The sequence below is a fragment of the Lotus japonicus genome, chromosome 3 (genome assembly GCF_012489685.1).
Source record: "Lotus japonicus ecotype B-129 chromosome 3, LjGifu_v1.2".
Lineage (NCBI taxonomy): Eukaryota > Viridiplantae > Streptophyta > Magnoliopsida > Fabales > Fabaceae > Lotus > Lotus japonicus.
The window spans coordinates 88092891-88114830 of NC_080043.1; the positions used below are offsets into that span (position 1 = coordinate 88092891).

Genomic DNA, 21940 nt, shown 5'->3' on the forward strand with positions numbered 1-21940 from the left:
GTCAAGTGAAATGTAATATTTATTTTTTAGGGTTGCCCAAACAACTATATGTAAAATTTGGCTTAAATCATCAATGTCATACATGAACCAATCATATTTACAATAAATACATTTTCAAAAAAATATTTACAATAAATAGACTACAAATTTTGTATTTTACTATTACTTAAGAAAATCCAGCCACCTTTCTTAAATGTTGTATAACAAATTAAATGAATGAGTAGTCATGATATGTAATTTCATCCTTCCTCTCATTTTTACTTTTCATACTTTTCTAATTTTTCTAATCATTCATCATCCCGTTCTTTTTATAAGAAAAATTTGGACAAAATCACACAAACCAAGGAAACTAATATTTTTTATAAAATTAACCACTATGCTTAATTTCAATGATGTTTTTTCCTTTATACAAGAATAATCATGCTAATTACCATAAATGTTGATCATACCTATTGGATGCTTGCAATTTTCCTTCATATTTTTGTATTGGGAATAAGTCCCTTTGCATTGATATTGATTATTTGACTTAATTTTATTAGTGTTTCTTATAAAAAGGACCAAGAAAAATTTATAAAGTGTTTCTTATAAAAAAGACGGGAGGGTTTAATATATAACTCTATTGTTTTTATCTCATATTCCTATTTCTCTAAATATGAAGGTGGAATATGTGTGAATAAAAAATATTTTCTTTATTTAAGTCGATATTGTAAATATTGTTTATTTTATTTTACAAGTGTTTGGTTGATTCACTATATGGTACTACTATATAATATTAAATGGAAGAAGCGTTTCGTGTTTGGCTTGTTTTTTTGCTAGTGATTGTGATAGTGACTGCTCAATTACCCCAAACAGGTGGCGGTTGCTCAATTGATGTCTCTGGCCACCAAAGCAACCCTTCCTTAACATATGTCGATTAAAGAAAGCTTTTCACTTCTGATTATATTCCTTGTAACGTTGACTAAATCTACATTTTACGCTAAAAAACAAATTGTAAATGTCCACAAATTGAGGGTATCGATGATCGATTGGTGAAAATGTATGTTTTCTTTTTCTTCTTGAGTTAAAAAGGAAGATTTTTAACAACAAGACAACATCATTTGAACACGTGTTGCCATAGAAACACGTGCATGGTCCCATTGAGTTGATAAATCATGAATTGCTTTCATTTTCCTAACTTACCAGCGACAATTCCGTGCAGTGAAATTACAATATCATTGAATGAGCAATGCGGTTTTTGCATACATTGTTAAATTGGAGATTCATGAATATAATAAGAATATATGAATTGAGAAATATCTTACAAGTCACACTCTTAGTTTTTGTTTTTTTTATTATTTAACAGACAAACAATGACATCAACTAAACCTTAATTTCCCCCAAGAAAAAAATATCAGTTTATTCCATTAACATTTTCTATTACAACAAGTCTTTAAAAAATTGAAAGAGGACGGCTCTCAAACTTGTAGGATCATATTATAAAGCTATAATTCGCTCCTTATTTTATATTTATATTAAAGAGAAGCGTTAAACATAAATATTCGTATATTTTCCGATGTACCAAAAAAACATAAATATTTGTATAAATCAGGCCATATGTCTTTTAAACAGAGTGGCTGAAACAACAGTGGAGTGGCGGAAGCAGGATTTTGAAACTAATAATAAAGGGGCAAAATCAAAAAATTTAGTAGGTCGATAATAATTTGTGCAGCTCACATACATTTATATTACATGTAAAAAACTAAAATTGAAAAGTTTGGGGTGTGAGGGTCATAGCATGGGTGTGTGCCCTCCCTTCACGGTTTAAACATGCTGATAAGTGTTCGAATATTGACACTGTGTATGATAAATAATTTGTTAATTAAAAAAAGTAAAACTCACTTGAATAAATATCACTTAACAGATTGTGAAATGAAAAAGAAAAGCATACGCACTTTTTGCTAAACATACATTAGACATACATGATTTTTAACTGCCGCTAATGTTTTTAGCGCATCAAGACTCATTGTCAAATGAAATCATTATACAACTAAACTTACACTACACTTGAATGAATGACACTTAACTTGTAAGGATTAACACCATAGGCTACATTGAAAGGGCTAGTCTTAAACATCATACTACTAGGCAATTGAAGCACACAACCACAAGGGTGGGAATTCTGGTTGGGGTATATTTTCGTGTCGACCCTTCTCTCAACAAAGGCATACGCATCATCATTGTCCAAATTCAGGGTATGTGACTTGAAAATCAAACCAACTTTTATTTTTTAAAGATTGTGATTAATCACATTCTTGCAGTCACAATTTCCTTGCCAAGAAGGAAATAATATACGTACACGTGTAGACTAATTTGTGCCAACACTATCACTATAGAACTAAAAGAAGAAAAACAAAAAGAGTGCAATCAATGCATCAATCATAATGCAGAGGGTGACTTTAGGTGGGTGGAAATGGATTGCAAGTCCAAGCTATTGCTGTGCCTCCTTTTCTTACTCTGCCTTAGTATCTCTTTAATTTCTGTTTCCTTTTTATCTGCAAAAACGATCAAGTCCTTGAAGCTAGAAGTTCTACTTGTCCTTCTGGAACTGGTTGGTTGAATTTCTTCATCATCCTCCTCAGACTTGAGGCTCTTGTTATATTGACAGCACACTCTAGCAGAGAATACAATCAGAGCAAGGACACATGCAATGCCACATATAGTAAAAAGGCCCCAGAAGCTTGTCAGAGATAGCGTGTTTGAATCAACACCATTGGTTACACACCCCTTGATGCTAAGCCATTTGTCATGAATCTTTTGCATGTTCCCATTTTCAGAGAGTTGGAGGATAGCAGTTGACAAGTCAACAGCAAGGGGAGAATCCCTCTGGAATGCCTGTTATCAGAGAAACAAATGTTACACCAAGCACAATCATATTAAAAGAATGTTCATGTGTGAGCTTAGATCACAAAACTTTATTTACTTATTTTTAAGTAGAAAGTTTCAACATTAAAACATTATGTAACAAAATCACTCAAAAGGCAGAAGTATATTTTCTTCTGGGAAGAGAGGGAGAAGGGTTAAATACACGGAGACTAATCAAAGGATGCAGTTTGAACAGCTAAATGACTGGTTTATGAATATATATAGCATACCAAATTCAACTACCATCGAAATTACAACAACTCTTTAGTCACTAGTTATTAATTTTCTGAGAGAAAACTAAAAGGCATATTCATACCAATATATCTTGATACCCCTCAAAAGCTAACTTAGGGGTGATGATTGTTCTACCCTAAATATGGACTTATTTGGTCATAACTTTGGTCAACGTCGGACTTCTCAACACACCACCCGCCCTCACGCCAAGGGTTGAACATCCGGATCGTGAAGTTGCAAGACTGGACATATATGCGGGTGAGGTATTTATGGGTGGCCCAATAAACGAATTCAGGATAGACTCTGTTACCATCTTAGAATTTGGTATAGGCTTAACTCCACCCCAAAAATTAGCTTAGGGATACTCTACCCTATATATGAACTTATTTGACCATGACCTTATCAATGTGAGACTTCTCAACAACTGGGAAAGCCTTTTAATCTAGAAAAAACCAATTTCCTTGATGAATAGCCACAGAAGCATCATAACACAAAGCAACCTGAAATTCTTGAGTGTCTTCTGAATAGTCATAACTCATCAAGTCCCAACAGAAATGAAACACCACATATTTCAATGCAAAGGTAGAGATAAAATATAGAACCCTGAACCATGGACATGAAAATATGATACTTACAAATCCCCAGCCACTTTTTGTGAACTCTTCCCCAACAGTTGTGAACTTGCATTTGGTGCTGGACATCAAGACCTCAATATAAGGACGCTCATCAACAATTGCTGCAACCCCTCCACCTATCGGGCCACGCTGAAGGGCATCAATGTAGCCCTGCATGTTTTTCAAAGTAACTATCCTAGATTCGGGTATGTTGAGCTCATCTATCAGATACTTCCGCGCAAACGACCCTTCTTGGATTCCGATTGGTTGATTACTCGAGATCAAGCTGTCAATCCCTTCAATCTGTGATGATAGTTGCCTCACTGTGAGGATGGATGTCAAGCTAGCTGTGTAGCTTGAATTGATGATTAACACCACAAAAAGCCATAAGATTAGCACCAATCTCCCAAGAGTACTCACAGTGTTCTCTCCTAAGCAACAAAGCAAATAAGTACCATGCACCATAGAAATAAGGATTGTAACATGTAAAAATTTAAGTGGTGTGGATGAGAATCTAGGTACTTACTGTGTGAGAAAAACATTGTTGAGAAACTAAACCTGTAAAATAGGAATTAATCTCAGTAAAAATATCTGACTTTAAGTTATGCACCCTCTTACCAAGTCTATCACAAAGATGATCTTTATCTGTATCATCAACCAAATGATTCAGATAAAAAGACTTTCAAATGGTTCAAAAAATTACTAACCAAAAGACTGTAATAAGTTGTTTCCTTGGTGGACCACGAAACTCATGATTGAGACGGTGCTCGAGAATCCACACAACAGTTCCGACGAAAAGAAAGAAAGCACCAGTGACACACCACATTTGGGTAGAGAATGGCACAAGGAAAGACCAAGGATTTGACTTCTCCTCCTTGAAAGGAACAACAATAACAAGCCCTGATGGCATGAAAGGTTGAGTAAAATCCACAATCCTTGTCCTATTTGTCACAATTGTAACATCTCCAACAGCTGCATCAAAGTTCTGAACAAGAAAAGGACCAAGTTAAAATATAAGAATTTGAAAAACATAGGAGGGTATGTCCTTGAACCAGCCATTGAAATTTCATACTCTGTAGAAACTCGCATTTTGTGCAGCCTATTAAACCATTTTAATTCTACTTGTTAAACCATATATTACCAATGCTGACACAAGATTTAGAAACTCACATTCTGTGCAACCCGTTCCACAAGCTGGTTGTAGTTAGGATTCCTTTCACCATTTCCATATAATATATACTGTCGCGGCACAGGATAAGGCAACAACTTTAAGGCTGCTTCAAAGATATCGATGGAATAGCCTTGTACCCATGGGGGATTCTTACCTTTAGCAACAAACTCCTTGAAGCTTACTCGGTTTGGAACTGCTATTCTCAGTTTCTTTCCATTGTTGGGAAATACCCATCCCCTAGGTGTAGTTTTGGCCTCTCCAGGCCATATCACACTGTAAAGTTGATGACTACTTGTTGAAGAGGTATTAGATGAGTTTTTCACATATAAAATTTCAGGAGCCACAACTGAAAGACCAGAGTGACTAGACCAGTAACCAATTTTATGCAATTCAGCACCAACAACATTAAGAACATCATATGCTGGATGGATTAAATTCCTGTCCATGTCAAACTCAACTTGACCGCGCAGACCAGTGAAGTTCATCCCCAAAATTGTCTGCAGAAACTGTTGACCACCAGAAAAAGTACGAAGCGATGCTAAATGCAACATGCTTCCTTCTGTTTCATGCAACCTAGGGTCATTGGAAAAAGATAGATTTCCACCTTCATTAAGATAAACATCAAGGGCGCGAGCTGCCAACCAAACAGAATCATATGCATAAAATGCATATGAATTGAAGTTTGCAGTCTCCTTGTCCTTAAGGCTTTTCAATCTTGAGATAAAATTCTTCTTAAGATCAGTATCAGGAATATGATGACGAAAAGCCACAACCCCTTGTAAAAGATTCACTGTGCTAGTCTCAACTCGCTCTAACGAGTCCAGCATAGAAGGAAGCCAATCTGTAGTGATCCAAACATAACCATTGCCCATCATTTTTAGCTCTTTGGCAATAGAAAAGATTGCAAGACCAGAATCAGGATTAACATGAAGAACATAGACCCGCGATTCCATCAAGTTTACTCCACTTAACAACTCACTGATCTCACTTTTTGTGGCTCCAGGAGGGAATGCAGCCTTGTGAGAGATCTTGGCGCGTTTCCTTGACAGAGCATCACCCAATACAGCAATTCCATTCCTTCCATTATCATCATCTACATAAATGGCAATCACCTCCCTCCATTTGTAATAATCAACTAAATCTGCAATTGCAAACATCTGATAATAGTCACTCTGCGTAGTACGTACAAAATACGGGTATTGCAGAGCTGATAGAGTTGGATCAGTTGCCCCAAATGACAGAAGAGGTACATGGAGTTCATTAGCAACATGAGAGATGATATGGCCTATTCCAGATGACTGAGGACCAACAACAGCTACCACATCATTCTCCATCAACTGCAGAGCTACATGATCAACAAAAGTAATCAAAGCTTGTTTACTTCTTTTACACACACACACGAAAAGGAAACAATAAGAGACATAAATATGAATCAAGCATAATGTTTTTAGTCCTGTAAAGATTCATTTCTCGGTGCACGCAGTCAGGGAGAATGTGATATTTTTCGTTTAAACCACAGTTATCCTTCATTGAGTCAATTATGTTGGAGCCAAAAGAGAATGTGATTTAGCAATATTGAGAAGCAATTGAGACGAAATAATTTTACAATGTAAATGCACGTAGAGGGACAGAGGTCATTCAAACATGAACAGTCAAGATTGAACTTAACTCTAACTAATATTGATTATTCATGTTTGATTAAGAGGTTAACTATGAGATCTTATAGAAATGGTGGAGATAGTTTAAATTAAAACAAACTGATCTAAGAAACATCTTGTAGCAACTGAAATTTCCAGTTTTGGCAAGTACCTTCCACTGTTCCAATAAACCCGCTACAGTTTGTATCATGTACAATAACTTGGAGTTCAATGCCGGCAAGAATGCTTGTATTAGAATTAACATCATCAACGGCGGCCATAATTGCAGGTCTAGCTGATCTTCCAATGACAGAGTCCAAAGGAAACAAGGCTCCTAATTTCACAACCTTTGGCCTTGAAGAAATAGAACTCATAGGGGTAGTTGAAGGTCCTGTCCTCCCTACCACTTCCAAGGGAATCCACAAGCAGAAAACCAAAAGGAACAATGTTCTGCTGATAACCATGCTGCCGGAAGGGTTTCACTTTGATAAAAAAGCTAAACAAAAAGCCAATTCTCAGCTCCAGTTCTTCATCGCATGTTTGGTTCCTCAATGAAATGCTGTAGAATCAATTCTGCTTAGAAGCTACAAGTAGAGTAAATGTCCCTTTGATTCTCTACAAATCGAGAAACCAAACATGCTATCAGTACTTCATGCCAGCAGCACTAATTGAGAAGAAATAAGCACAGCCAAGTTCAAACAATCTCAGGAGCAGCACAATAAAGAACTACAGAAACTAAGCCTCATCATAGTTAAATTAAGAATGAAAGCCAATGAGTCCAAAGATTGTAAATAAAATTCATTCATGTAACCAACAAAAAGAGAGGAAAAACAGAAAAATTGAACTCAGCACTCAACAAAAACAATCCATGTAATATACAATGTGGAATCTAAAACAAGGTACCATCTTACCCAGATGGTAAAAATAGAATTTTTGGCATATCCATACTTTTGTTTCTTCTAAATACCCATACATGTGAACTAGAATAGCCCAATCATAGCCAGAAACCCCAAAGTGAAGCCTCTGAAACCATATAAATATGGTTGGTGGTGTCTTGAATACGCCAAACCCACACCACATGTCTAATATATAAATAGAAAAGAATACAACAAGTGACAGAAACCTAGAGAACAAGTTAGGAAAAAGAGGGTATCTGAGCTTACCTCTTTTGAGTAACTTGAAGGAGCAGTGTCGTGCAGGAACATAGTTAACTGTGTTTGAAGCTCAAAGAAAAGAATCATTCACTCTGCTTCAAGCATATGCAGTTCATCATCACTTGAGGAATTTGTCGGGGTTTAAAGAGATACCACACATGTCTCAACTCATGATTTCAACGTTTTAATTCTTTTTCAGATTCTATAGTAAAAATAGAATGAGACAGAACATAACTGGAGCACTGAGATTTTTTTGTGCGGTTGTTTTGCAAACGCAGACAACCCAAGTGTTTGGACCAAGGAATGTGGAATTACTATAATACCTCTTGTGAACAAAAACGTCATGAGGCACTGGGAAACATTGAGAGAGACATGATCTGATAGTGTGACACAGTAGGGGTGTACAAGGGACGGGTTGGGACGGGTTTTGGTTAATCCTAACCCGGCCCTAAATATTGACCGGGCCAATTCATAGACCCTAACTCGTCTTTAGACCCGAAGCAACCCAACATTATGCGGGTCCAATTTATGACGGGTCTATGTAGGACGAGACCGGGTTGACCCGAGAGATAATTAGTCTAAGACTATTTGATACTAATTGTAAAATTTAAAGATAATAACATACTTAAAGAGTCATAAGTTGAAACTATTTTTTAAAAGAAAGAACTTGAAAGGATCTAATTCTTTCATAATCTATTGCACTTGAGAGGTTTACATTTTGTTTGATCTATATACAAGTGTCACTCATTTTGTTTGATCATTCTTCACTTGTCTTCACATGTGCATAATACACACACATGATTTTCTCTTGTTAGAGCATGAAAGTGTCCATAGTTCGATGAACGTTTATTTAATTTATAAGGTAGATGTTAAACATTTTAATCTCATCCACATGGTAGGATAAATTTGAGCACCATGTATCACATTTTAATTATTATAATAAATTAAAATTTTATAAAAAATATATGTGGGACGGACCGGGTGACCCGAGTGTCAACCCGAACCCGACCCTACTCGAAATCGTGTAACTCAAAGATTAGTCCGAACCCGGTCTCTTATAATGATCGGGCCGGGTTGGTCTCTTATAATGATCGGGCCGGGTTCAACCCGGCCCTAAAGGCTTGGGCCGGGACGGGTTGACGGATAGGACCGACTATGACAAAGTGTGTTGATGTTATTGTGCCCCTCATGTTCCATGATTTTGTTGTGGAATCTTGCACAGTTGCACGGTTGAGAGGAATGGATATGTCTATGTCCAATTGTCCATCCATTTAGATATTGAAATTGGGTGCTAGAAGTATAAATATGTGGTTAAAACAATAAGGGTCGTTTGGTAGTTGGTACTATATTGGGCTATAAGCTTATAGTGTTGATAACGTTATCCACTTTTTGTGCTAATATTAACATTGTATTATTTTGACTATCCGTTAACTCACTTTTATACACTAAATGATAAATTGTTTGATATTTTAATAAGATGAGATTAATTTCTATGCACTGACAGTGTAAATAAGTTTTACACCATCATTCGATCACATCCCTCCATTTTGTTATCTCACAATTAAATTTTAATTTAATAATATCTAAAATAGAAAATGGAAGGTTGTGATGGAATGATGGTGTAAAACTTTTTACACCGTCGGTGCATACAAATTAATCTCTAATAAGATTGTAATGTATTAGTTAGTTGAAAATATTCATTTATCACCACCATGCTCTGCAAACGCCATCGTTGCAATCGCTACCATCACAGCCTTTGCCCTGCACCACCACCACCACCACCACCATCACCATCCATCACTACCACCGTCCATCACCGCTCTTCGCCACTGCCACCATCATCACCGCTTCCACAATCGCCATTACCACCACCAGTGTTGTTGCGACAGCTGCTACCACCACTCCATCGTTACCACCAGTGTTGCTGCCACAACTACTGCAACTACCTCCATCACCACCACCACCAACACCATCATTATCACCATCGATATACCCCTATTTGATAAAATTAACTATTTAATAACACGTTATCAAATAGTTTTAAAGATTAACTAGTAGAAATTAAAGTTAATCAATTAAAAAAATATAAATTCTCAAAACTAGTTTTTCATGATTGTTCTGAAACTTTATCAAATACTAATTTTTTATTTTTTGTTGTTGTGTTTCTATAAGTTTTACCAAAAAAATTGTTTTCATTGAAAAATATCTCTATCTTTATATTAATTTGGTATTTGTGGGTTCAAAAAAAAAATTGTATTCGTACAAATAAATTAGTACATAAAATTTAAAATTCATGTGCTCTATCTTTTTTTTGATAAGCCAAATAATATATTGATATGAAGTACAAGGGGTACTTCAACCCAATACAAAGATAATAGAAACAAAAACAAACAAGAAAAAATATACACCCTTGACAGATAAAGCTTTAGAATTGTGCCTCAATAAAGCAAAGAGTACACAATAAAAGGCCTATGTTACACCCCAAGAATTTGATTACAAATACCAAACACTACTTCTAACCCAGTGTAATAATACCCCCTCACCCTTTTAATTCCAAGTCTCAGCACCTTAAACGTCCAAAAGGAGCAAATCATGCAGCAAGTTGAAAACAGCACAGTCTTAGAAATCCACTGGCCAGTAGTGTACTAGAAAGACATATATTATAACTAGTTCAGCAGGATAGCAAAATAGCAATTCCACATGCACCATATTCAGCAGAATAGTTGTCATATATTATAACCAGTTCTCTCATAATGACAGGAGACACATCCCTGGATTCATTTTCCACTCAAACCAAGAGTAAGAAAAATCAACCAATCGAGCTGTTAACCATTGCCAAGACTTAAGTTGAATCTGCTCCAACATTTGAGCTGTATCCACCTCACCACCTTTAAAAATTACCCTATTCCGCAGTCCCCACATGGTCCAAATAATTGCCAACCAGATTGTAATTTCACCTAATTTTTGTCTTCTACTACCTCCTGTGGAAGCAAATTGCAGTAAATGTACCTCTGGTAATGGAATGTGAGCTGTAGAGATACCCAGCCAAGCATAGCATTCATACCATATCTGCAATGCATGACGACATGAAAAGAGCAGATGCGAGCATGTCTCCTCCTCTAACCCACATAATGGACAAAGAGCTTCAGCAGCAGTATTTAAAACGCATCTCTTGAGCAGATTATCACGAGTCTGAATTCTTCCCAACATTACCCGCCACGCAAAGGCTTTCATGTTGGAGGGTGCAGGCGCAGTCCATATCCATGAATATACAGGATCTGGTTCATCTAGAGATTGTCCCTGCAAAAAAACATAAGAAGAGTTAACTGAAAAAGATCCTCCCCCCTCCAACGTCCACAGCCCACCTGTCCCGCTTATCCTCTACTAACCGCGCACTACCCAAAACAACCATTAACTCCTCAAGCCATCCTACATCCCTTCCTTGCAATCTCCTCCTCCATCGAAACATCCACCGCCACACCCCATTCTCCCACACACCCATATCCTTTACTGATACCCGTTTCTGACATGACAAGTTATACAAGCGCTGAAACCGAAGTTCCAAACAACCAGATCCAAGCCAGTTCTCTGTCCAAAACTGTGTCTCATTTCCTTCGAATACAGTTTTCTGTAAGCTATGCTCAAACCAGGACCACCCCTCCTCAAAGCGAGTCAACTGAACTTCCTTCCACCATGAAGACTCACCACACGTATTACAGTTTGCCTTAACCACACGACACCACAAGCTATCAGGCTCTGTCAAGAATCTCCAGTTCCACTTCCCTAAAAGCGCCATATTGAACAACCTCCAATCCTTTATACCCAATCCTCCATGCTCCTTTGGTTTACACACCTCCGACCATTTAACCCAGTTAATTTTATTATCCCCTTCTACTCCTCCCCAAAGGAATCTCCTCATAATTCCAGTACAAATTGTAAGTACACCTACTGGAACTTTAAAGAAGGAAAGGAAAAATAATGGTAAGGCAGATAAAATACTCTGTATGAGGCACACACGACCCCCGAATGAAATATGTTTCTGCTTCCAAGAGGACAAACGCACTTTCATCTTCTTAATAACTGAGTCCCATAAGGCCAGACTCTTCAGTCTGCCTCCTACAGGTATTCCCAGATACACAAAAGGAGTAGACATAATTTTGCAGTGAAGAATAGCTGCAAACTGCCCCAAACTATGTCGGTCCACTGCCACCCCTGCCAGCTTACTCTTATGAAAATTGACTTTAAGCCCTGAAATAAGCTCAAAGCACCGCAATACGTATTTAATTGTCTGCACATTCTGGACTGTTGCATCTCCAATAAATACTGTATCATCTGCAAACTGTAGCATGGAAACACCAATCTCTGAATCTCCCCCAAACGCAAACCCCATAAATCTGCCCAAACGTACTGCTTGTGCAGAGAAACTGGTAAGACCCTCAGCTACTATTAGGAATAAAAATGGGGCAAGTGGATCCCCCTTCCGAAGACCCCTCTTCATACTGAATTCCTCACAGGGACTCCCATTCACTAGCACAGATACAGAAGCTGACTTGAGACAACTCATAATCCACTGAATCCACTTCCTGCTAAAGTGCATCCTTCCCATCATATACTCTAAAAACTCCCAACTCACAGAGTCATATGCCTTCTCATAGTCAACTTTAAAAATAAGTGTTTCCTTCTTCAACTTTTTTGCAGCATGCAGGACTTCATTAACTACCACCACGCTATCCAACATATTCCTCCCCCCCAGAAAAGCAAACTGGCAATCACTAATGACCTTGGACAATACCTTCTTCAGCCTTAATGCCAGTATCTTTGAGACCACCTTATACATACACCCAATCAGAGAGATAGGCCTAAAATCATTTAAGCCAAGTGGAGAACTCACCTTAGGAATAAGAGCTATGAATGATGCATTGCTACCTTTGGGCCACACTCCCCTACTCCAGAATTCATTGAGCACCCTGTGAAAATCATCCTTCAGCAACACCCAGAACTTCTGAATAAATTTAAAATTAAAACCATCAGGGCCAGGACTTTTATCCCCACCACAATCCCAGACAGCCACCTTAATTTCTTCACTATCAAACCCAGCAGTAAGGAGTTCATTATCGGCATGAGATATAGTTTTGAATGAAACACCATTTAAATTCAGGCCAGCCCAACTATTTGCTGCAAACCTCGTTTCAAAATACTGTCTTACCTCATCCTTCACTTTTTGTGGATCCTCCTCCCAATTTTCATCAATCATCAATCCTACAATTGAATTTGATCGCCTTCGCCAATTAATTAAAGAATGAAAATACCTGGTGTTTTGATCCCCATCCTTTAGCCACTTAGATCTAGACTTCTGATATAGAAGGGATTCCTGATGCTTCAGAACCGACCAAAATTCACTAACTAGTGTTCTTCTTGCATCTATTTCCTCAATGGACAGCCCCATCACTTCTTCTTTTTGATCCAACTCATTAATTTTCTGTACCACTCCATTCCGCCTAGTCCGCAAATCCCCAAAGACCTCCTTATTCCAATCCTTTAGTTTCAATTTCAACCGTTTCAATTTCTCCTTCAGCACAAATGCCCCCCAACCAACCACCTGATTCTCTGCCAATGTTTTTTCCACAAGACCCAAGAAACCTGGATGTTCCAACCAACAATTTAACACCCTGAAAGGTTTCGAACCCCAATCCTGAAACACAGATCTCAATAACAACGGGCAGTGGTCGGAAATATCTCTAGCAAGACCCACTTGTTCACAGTTAGGCCACTGCAACAACCACTCATGAGAAATAAGAAATCTATCAATTCTGCTCTGAGCTTGTCCATTTGCCCTGTACCATGTGTACTTGCGACCTGCTAATGGCAAATCTACAACCTCCATTGCCTCCACGAAATTATTAAACTCAATAATTTCTCGCCTCTGTGATCCCCCCTCTGATGTGATTCCCCTTCGCTCCCCTTCCGATCTTACTGCATTGAAATCCCCGCCAATACACCACAACTGAACACCACAACTCCTCTTCCAGTCCGCTAATTCACGCCATAAGTTTCGTTTTTCCTCAATCCTGCAAGAAGAGTAAACATTCACCACCACAGAAGGCTCGGGCATATCACCCCAAGTCCCTATCAAGCCAAGAAAACCCTGTCCTCTCACACAATTCTGGAGAACAAAAGCACCCCGCTTCCAAATGCACAATAACCCACCTCCCCTATTCACTGCCGGAGAGGTCTGCCATTCAAAATTTGAATCACCCCAAACCTGAGAACCGACTCGTAAACTAACCTCCTCAAGCTTAGTCTCCTGAATAAGCAACATATCAAGTTGTTCTTTCGCCACTAGTTCTTTGATTATCTGTCGCTTGGAGCTGCTCCCCAAACCTCTCACATTATAGGACATAATCTTCATTGATCACCATCTGTACTCCTTCTTGGCTCCAAACCCGCCATATTACCAGCCTCCTGAGCATCTCTACACTCCAAATCCACTAATTTCGACACTACACCTCCTTCATCACCAACTGCAGTAACCCCCAACTCCATCCCTAACGCCCATATCTTCCTAGCTTCATCCTCCACCCCTCTCAGCCAGACAGGTTGCTGACAGCTATGACCACCGGAGCCTGAACCAGAGTGGTTATTGGAGGGGATAAAGTGTTGGGTTCCCCGTCGTTCTCCCCCCTCTGCCCTATGTGGGAATGAAGGTTCAGCTTGCTCATCGACGTCACTCTTCCGTGAGTTGTTTATAGGCCGTCGTAGCAAAGTGAACGAAAGATGGGAAGCACGAGGGCTTAACGCCGTTTGGGGGCAACTTCGTTGCATCTTCTTTTTCTTTCGATCTTTCTTTCGGCCATCAAAGAAGACAACGCTATCTGTGAGTGCTTCAACAGCGTTCTCACCAGCGTTATCCACTTCTTGAACCGGGTCAGGATGACCCACTTGAGGAGCAGAGATAGATTGGCCCATACTCAACCCAGCGTTACCCACACCCAAATTAGAATTTAGGATTGGATCCTCCCCTTGTTCATTTCCAATACTGCCCCCCACTTGCAATTCAATTTGAATATTGTTACCAACAATATCTCCCTCAACCTGCGGTCCCACTTCTTTATTAACCAATTGTGTTATATCATTAATGCCCTCCCCTTGTGCATTCCCAACAATGCCCTCCCCTTGCAATTCAAATTCAGTGTTAACACCTTCATTGTTTTCTGTTTCACCCAGGCCCACCTCCTTATCAATATTCCCCACGTTTTCCTCCCATGATGATTCCCCCATGATTGGAATTTCGTTACTGGCAGGAGCAATAACCGCCCCCATGTTTGACCCTTGATTTTTGCTACCATCAAGGGATTGATTGTAACAGTCAAACAAATTATGGCAGCCGTTAAGTTCTTCCAAAATCAAATCACCACCGGCACCGCCCACCTCTGAAGCTTCCGGCGAGATTGCAACGCCGTTCATGGACCAATCAGAATAGCCATCCTCATCATCTTCCTCTGAGTCCACTATACTACAACAACATTGTTGAGCACATGAACCCACTTCTTCCATCACCCTTATTGTGTATGTAATCCCATTGATCAGTATTTTCCTTGCTAAGGTAACAATGTCCAGGGCCGTAGTTCTGATCTGCAATTGTGCGAATTCTAGTTCTGAGAAATCTTTTGTTCTATCATCAATCCTGACAACATCTCCCAGTTGGGTAACCATGTACTTGAAGCACTCAAGATTCCACATATGAAGCGGGATTCCTGAACACCGCACCCACGTTACCCTGCTAATAGGTGCGATCAATGGTGACCAGGGTTTCAACTCCACCAAAAACTCCCTTATCCAATCCTCCGATCCATTCAGTACCTCCTCAACACGCACTCCTTCTGGGCCAGAAATTAAAACCATGTTATCCCCCATGTATCGAAGCTGAAGAGTAAGGTGGCCTTCCACAATGAATGCGTTTTTCAGAGAATGTATGGCTTCTAAATTTGTCAGGGTACCCACCAGACTTCTCTTCAGCCATTCATCACCTTGTGACACAGCTGGTCCGTTCCACAATTCTATCGCCGCCATTCCACATTGCTCCGTCACTCCCACCGTCTCCTCCACAACCTCCTTCCCCTTCCCTGACTTCACCACTTGAGCATATGTTTGGGGCACCTTGTTACGATGACCTGCCTGCCCAACTTGGCGAACCTTGGGTCCATTTCCTTGGCGAACATTCCGAGCTCCTGTTCCATGTGGCACTCTATGGGTTTTTGCATACCTTGCTAGATTGACATGGACTGGCGTTGCACCGATCACAATCTGCGCAAGACGTCTTTCTAGTGCACCAGGGTCCTTGACATCACGATACCGAACAAACCCAAATCTCATCCCTCGTTTAGTTTTCCTCTGTGGGATATAGATCTCCCAAACCTTGTCATACCTATTGAAGATCCTCCACATCGCTTCCTCCCCAAAATTATCCGGAAAATTGGAGAAAAAGTACGAGGTGAAATTCCCCCGCTTCCTACCATACACCGTTGTCCAACCTGCATCTTGTGCCTCCCTCGCTGCAAATCCTCCGTTCCCCCCACTGCTTCCCCTCCCCCTCTCTCTCATTCTCTCCTTAGTTGGACAAATCTCTCACACCTCACTAGTCATCATAGCACAACAGTGAGACTGAGATAGTCATCATGTGCTCTATCTTACCCACTAAGAGTAATCTTCCGGTGGCCTCGAAACACTCTGATAGGTAGTAGCTCAATATCTCCTCATTCAACTGCTCTACTTTCATACTTTCAAAAAAAAAAAACTGCTCTATTTTCATAAATGGTTCCAGGTTGAATCAGACTTTTTATTTTGCTATTGAGGTTTTTGAAATCTTGCTTGATTTGATCTGAGGGCCAAATCAATTTTCTACATCACTTCAACTATCCAGGGAATCCTGGGGAAAGACTCCTTTTTTAAACTTGCTTGCTCAATTGATATACAGATGTGGGGGGCGGGTGATATATAGTGTCGTTGCTTTGTTACTGTATTTTTAATTAAAGAGATTTTTTGTGAAAATATTTAATTTTTATACTACTATCATTATTCAACATAATTCCCCAAACATATGATTGTAATAATTTAAGGATAAGACAAGTTACAATAATATATGATCAAAAACGCTGAATATCATTACATTTTTATTATGCATTATCCAATCATGCTAATGTTTTTATACTTTATATTGCAAGACTTTCTACCACAACATACTAAACAAATTAAACTCTCAATTACAGCATGCCCTCCACATGGAGAGCCTCCAGAATCAAGCTTCCATATTTGGTTTTGTCCCTTGAATCTCCCCTATAAATGTGAGGGAGAGGGAAATGTGAGCCAGCTCAACCATATGAGGGTGAGTGAATCAGAGAGGAGTTTCCTATCCACTAAGAGTCTAAGTGCTCTAAGTATATGCGGAAGGCTGAGTTTGTGAGAGTTGAGTAAGAAAACTTCGTGAATGCTATAATTTTTTTCTGGAAGGCCAAATAAGTATTATATATATAAATAAAAAAATATACAAATTGGTACAAGTTGTACCCAAGAACACCAACAAACTAAAAGGAACCAGGCAGGACAACCTGAGACCAAATGAACAAGAATAGCACACTAACAGGGCTGTGCCTAAATCCCACGATGCTATAATGAATGGAAGTTTCCCGAATCACGTTAAATCTCTGCCTCTCTTTTATGTTCTCATTGCGCACCGACAAGATAAAAAGCAAAGAATTACCAAACTTAATTTCGTTGGTCCTTGGCTTTTATTTCTTCCCTTAACAATGCAAGACCTGACTTAATTATATGGAGTTATGACAAAAAGTTATTCCACATTTGGAGATGTTCCATTATTGAGAAGTGGCTCTGTAGTCGACTCCTCCCATTTATTCAACCTCTTCGTTGCCTCCTCAACCTGCGCAATGAATCAAAATTTCATTACCAAAATAACTTGCTTGCCACACACATTTTTTCACATTGAAGCTGTTTTTAGTTTTTACCTACCTCTTTATTCCAATCTGTTCGAAATGTGACCCACACTAAAATAATTGTTTGCAAAACCGTGCCAGCTAGCATTCCCAACCATATTCCCTGCACAACAAACATCAAAACCTCAATATGCAAATGGCAAACATGAAAAAAAAAATGCATCCATTTCACATTATCAAATTCAAATCAGAACCTTTGGTTGAGGAAAATAGCAATCAGCATACCTTTGCACCAAATTTGAAGTAGAAACCAAGAACTGCACCAAATGGTATGCCAATTCCATAATAACAGCCAACATTTACATATGCAACAAAAGTTTGCCATCCACATCCAACGGCCACCCCTGTATATATACATTTATACATGTTATTCTGCAAGCATTAGTTTCAAACTTTCTAAAATTTCTGGATGCTTCACTGATAATTAATTGTTTATTCTTTCATTGGAGTGAATCTCTTAACTTCATATGTAAATGAAATGATAGAAGTTACATACCGGATAAGACAGGCTGAATGCCATTGAGGACAATGGCAAGTGCAAGGAGAGGGCAAAGGTCTGAGACAGCGGCTGCAACCTCTTCACCGTTCGTGAAGACATAGCTGATCACATCTCGCAGCGCAAGCACTACGAGTGCTTCAATAACCGATAATATGAAAGAAAGCGTTGTCACCACTACCACTGAAAATGAGGCTGATTTTGGATTTCTTGACCCTAGCTCATTGCTTACTCTCACACTGCATTATATCAAATCCATTATTCCATCATAAGTCATTTATTATTCCAATTTCCAACCGCAAGCACTAGTGAATTGAAATTGAGAAATAGTACGTACTATAAAGAGAGAGAATCAAACCTGGCAGCTGCATTAAATCCAACAGAGATCATGAACACGTATCCAGACACTGTGGTACTGCAATATAAGAAAAACTCGCGGTGTCACTTAACTAAACAAAGGAAAAAAAGCTGGAAGGATCAGAAAAAAGCACTTACCAAATAGAAAGCGAGTCCAGAGCCAACTCCGGGTGAGGAAGCAGCCCAGCAAGCAAAACCAAAATTTGAAAATACCACGTCTCTAGGCACAGCATAACCGCCGATGCCGCTGACAGCTTGAAAAACCTCGGCAACCCAGAAAACGCTTGAAACGTGAACCCTTTCCATGTGTGCCTACACCTCTCACTCTTCACAATGTACACAAACTGCCCAATCACAACGATCCACCACGACACGCTAAGCATAAGTGACGCGCCTAGCAACCCGAGCCCGAGCACATACACTACCACGTAGCTCAAGACGAGGTGCAAGACCAGCGTTGCAAATGAGATGTACGCGCTTGGAGCAACGATGCTTTGCGCTTGGAGGAATTTTTGGATAGGGAAATTTAAACCGTAGGCAAAGATTTGAGGGATGAGGCCGTAGATGAAGAGTGCTGCTGCTTTTGCGATTCTTGGAGATTGTCCTATGAAGATCAAGATGGGCTCGGAGAAGATGAAGATTATGGTTAAAACGACGCCGGCTAATGAGAGAAGCACGATTGATCTTTGCATGTATACGCCTAGCATCTCGAATTTTCTTGCACCATATGCCTGTCCGCATAGTGTTTCAACCGCACTCCCCATGCCCAACTGTTCATATAAAAACATCAATTAAGTGTGTGTCTGTGTTAACGAATAATTATGGATTCTATATGTCCCTGATTTTATTCTACTTTTATGTTTGTGGAACCCAACATTTTGGCCTTTCTTTCCGGTTTTCTGTGTCACCCATTGTACTTGGCTACAGTGATGCGGACTGGGCTCGCTATACAAGCACTCGCCACTCCACTTATGGATTTTCTCTTTTTCTCGGTGACAATCTCTCTCTTAGAGTTCTAGGAAGCAACCTTTTGTTGCCCACTCTGGCTTTGAATCTGAGTACTGGACTATGGCTAATACGACGTCTGAATTTGCTTGGTTAGGTAATTTGCTTCATAGTGAGCTTCGTGTCCGGATACTTGAGACTTCACTTCTCCTTTGTGACAATCAGAGTGCCTGATTCGTAACTCAAAATACGGTTTCTCACAAGCATGCTAAACACATTAACTTGGGCTGCCACTTTGTTCGTGAGTTAGTCACCTCTGGTCAGTTGGCGGTCCGTCATGTTCCTACTTCTCTTCAGCTTGCTTGCTGACATTTTTACAAAGGCGTTGCCTCATCTATTGTTTGAGTTGTTTCATTCTAAGGTTCATGTTGGCCTTAATCCAACGCTCGGCTTGCTGGGGGTTAAGAGATAATTATGCATTCTATCTCTCCCTGATTTCATTCTAATTTTATGTCATTCTATTGTAATGTGTGGTGAGAGTCAACAATCTTACCGTTTGGATTAAATTATTTTATGAAATTGAGTTTGTGTCAAGATGAGAGTGAGTTTAGAAAACTGAGTTCGATTGAAAATGATTTATTGTATTGTGATTTATGTTTGAATGCTTTTTATTTTGAAGGAGTCTTAGAAAATAATCTTAATGAGATAAAAATAAAAAAAAATATGTAAAAGGAACATCTATAGTTTTTGAATGGAGTGGAGATGTCAAGATCAAAATAAAATGTATCGAAAGTAAAAATAAGTAAAAATGAGAAGAAATTTTTTAAAATAAGTCAATATAAAATCTGAAAGAAATTCTTTTTTAAAAAATTGGATAGAGTTTTGTTCACATTGAACCCATATGCACAATTTAGTAAACACACATTTAGTTCATCTTTGGATACAAGATTAAATGATGAAGTCAAAATTATGGTAGACAACCATAAATACTAAGAAAAGTAACTTCTGTCTACTATAATTTTATCTCAGATAACTGTAATTTTTTATTCTGTATTAAACATCCACTTTGTTGAATAAGGTTTCCAAGGGTGAATACGTTTTTTTATAAGCTCCAAGGGTGAATACGTACCATGAGGCCATAAGCAAAGAGTTGGATGCCATTGTTTCCAAGGGAAGCAGCAGCTAGCTCAAGGTTTCCCAAGTGGCCGGAATAGATTCGAGTGGACATGGACATGACATAGTTGATGAGGTACACTATGACAGCAGGAGCAGCAAGGTAAAACAAGAGCTTGAGCTCAATCCATGTTGCAGATCCATAGCGCTGCGCAAAAGGAACACTAGTGTCTGAGAGTATTCGCTCAAGTTCACCGTCTGATCCTTCATGCTTCACGCTGAATGAATCAGCAAACGACAGCGGCAACGGTGGTGGTGGGTGGTCATTAAGCTCTAGCAAAGGTGGTTGACCATGATCTACATCTTTTTGCTTAGGAGAACCCATGTGGAAGTTTGTGAATTGTTGTGCAATGAGCCTTGCGAGGCTATGTCTTTGAGGCTTAGTGATTACAAACAAATGGTGTGTATATTGCAGCTTTCAAGAGTATTTATTTGTGAGGATAAGACAAAAAACGACATCACTTGACCCCTTCCCTTTATCAAAGCACCTGGTCCCTTCTCTTTATTTCTCGCTGGTATATTAATTTGGTGGGCCTAACTGTGGGTGACTATGGTTTGACTATAGTAAAAAAACTATAATTCAAACCAAAAAATTACAAAGATGCAAAATCTGCATGGGGAAATTAAGCAACACCATTTGTATATGGTCATTTGTCAAAGATTGCAAATACAAAACCCGCGCGCGGGGCGAATGGATTTTAAATAATTATTAAATTTGTTTTTCTAGTATATCATTGCTGGCATAGTTAATGGCCATGTCAGAAACTTTGACAACATGAATCTGCAAAATTGGATCTTAAGCTACTGCACGATTTTAAGATGGAAATACGAATGAATGATATCATTAATGATTGACCAAATAACAATCAACAAGAACAAATAAAGTAGGTTTAAAAGTACATTTGGTCCCACGAATGCGAATCGTGCAAAATGAGTCCCTAAACTTTAAAAATAACATTTTTAGTCCCCGATATTATCCTCCGTTTGCAATTTTAGTTTTGGGAATTGTTACTAAGACCCCCCCTCACCCCTCTTTAGACCCCCAAAAATATGGAAATGTCTAAAATACCCTTAATGATTTTTTTTTTGAAAAATACCCCTCCATCCATCCTCACCTTCTTCCTAATGCTTTGTTGAAACCCTCCCCCTCCCCCCCCCCTCACCCCCCTCTCACCACATACTCTTTCTTCTTCCAAACCCACTCTCAACTTCCCACATTGTTGCCGGCCACCGCCTCCACCACCCACGCCA

General features: G+C 39.1%; 2 protein-coding genes across 5 annotated transcripts; both read right to left on the reverse strand.

Moving 5' to 3' along the window:
- Positions 1-1909: 1909 nt before the first annotated feature.
- LOC130747020 (glutamate receptor 3.4-like) lies at positions 1910-7996 on the reverse strand. 3 transcript variants are annotated; one of them, XM_057599830.1, is made up of 7 exons: positions 7721-7996; positions 6730-7172; positions 4920-6265; positions 4457-4734; positions 4276-4307; positions 3771-4180; positions 1910-2871 (listed from the first exon to the last, which is right to left on the reverse strand). In XM_057599830.1, the coding sequence occupies exons 2-7, from the start codon at positions 7019-7021 to the stop codon at positions 2416-2418; spliced, it is 2814 nt and encodes a 937-aa protein (XP_057455813.1). In that variant the 5' UTR covers positions 7022-7172; positions 7721-7996; the 3' UTR covers positions 1910-2415. The 3 variants fall into 3 exon arrangements, with proteins under 3 accessions (XP_057455813.1, XP_057455815.1, XP_057455814.1); XM_057599832.1 differs by having other exon boundaries at positions 6730-7221; XM_057599831.1 differs by lacking the exon at positions 7721-7996 and adding an exon at positions 7469-7617.
- Positions 7997-16944: 8948 nt separating this feature from the next.
- Positions 16945-21196, reverse strand: LOC130747021 (protein DETOXIFICATION 40-like). Of its 2 annotated transcripts, none has more exons than XM_057599833.1 (7): positions 20646-21196; positions 18710-19341; positions 18552-18629; positions 18215-18453; positions 17944-18062; positions 17735-17821; positions 16945-17645 (listed from the first exon to the last, which is right to left on the reverse strand). In XM_057599833.1, the coding sequence occupies exons 1-7, from the start codon at positions 21012-21014 to the stop codon at positions 17556-17558; spliced, it is 1614 nt and encodes a 537-aa protein (XP_057455816.1). In that variant the 5' UTR covers positions 21015-21196; the 3' UTR covers positions 16945-17555. The 2 variants fall into 2 exon arrangements, with proteins under 2 accessions (XP_057455816.1, XP_057455818.1); XM_057599835.1 differs by having other exon boundaries at positions 16947-17645; positions 18573-18629.
- Between the last annotated feature and the right edge of the window lie 744 nt (positions 21197-21940).

Coding starts and splice junctions, on each gene's coding strand:
- LOC130747020 (XM_057599830.1), bottom strand. CDS start 7,021: ATGGTTATCAGCAGAACATTGTTCCTTTTGGTTTTCTGCTTGTGGATT. Junction 4,735..4,919: donor TGGAACGGGTTGCACAGAAT/GTGAGTTTCTAA, acceptor TTTCTTGTTCAG/AACTTTGATGCAGCTGTTGG. Junction 4,308..4,456: donor CAACTTATTACAGTCTTTTG/GTTAGTAATTTT, acceptor CCTATTTTACAG/GTTTAGTTTCTCAACAATGT.
- LOC130747021 (XM_057599833.1), bottom strand. CDS start 21,014: ATGGGTTCTCCTAAGCAAAAAGATGTAGATCATGGTCAACCACCTTTG. Junction 19,342..20,645: donor TCTTTGCTTATGGCCTCATG/GTACGTATTCAC, acceptor TTATATGAACAG/TTGGGCATGGGGAGTGCGGT. Junction 18,454..18,551: donor TTTGATTCTCTCTCTTTATA/GTACGTACTATT, acceptor GATATAATGCAG/TGTGAGAGTAAGCAATGAGC.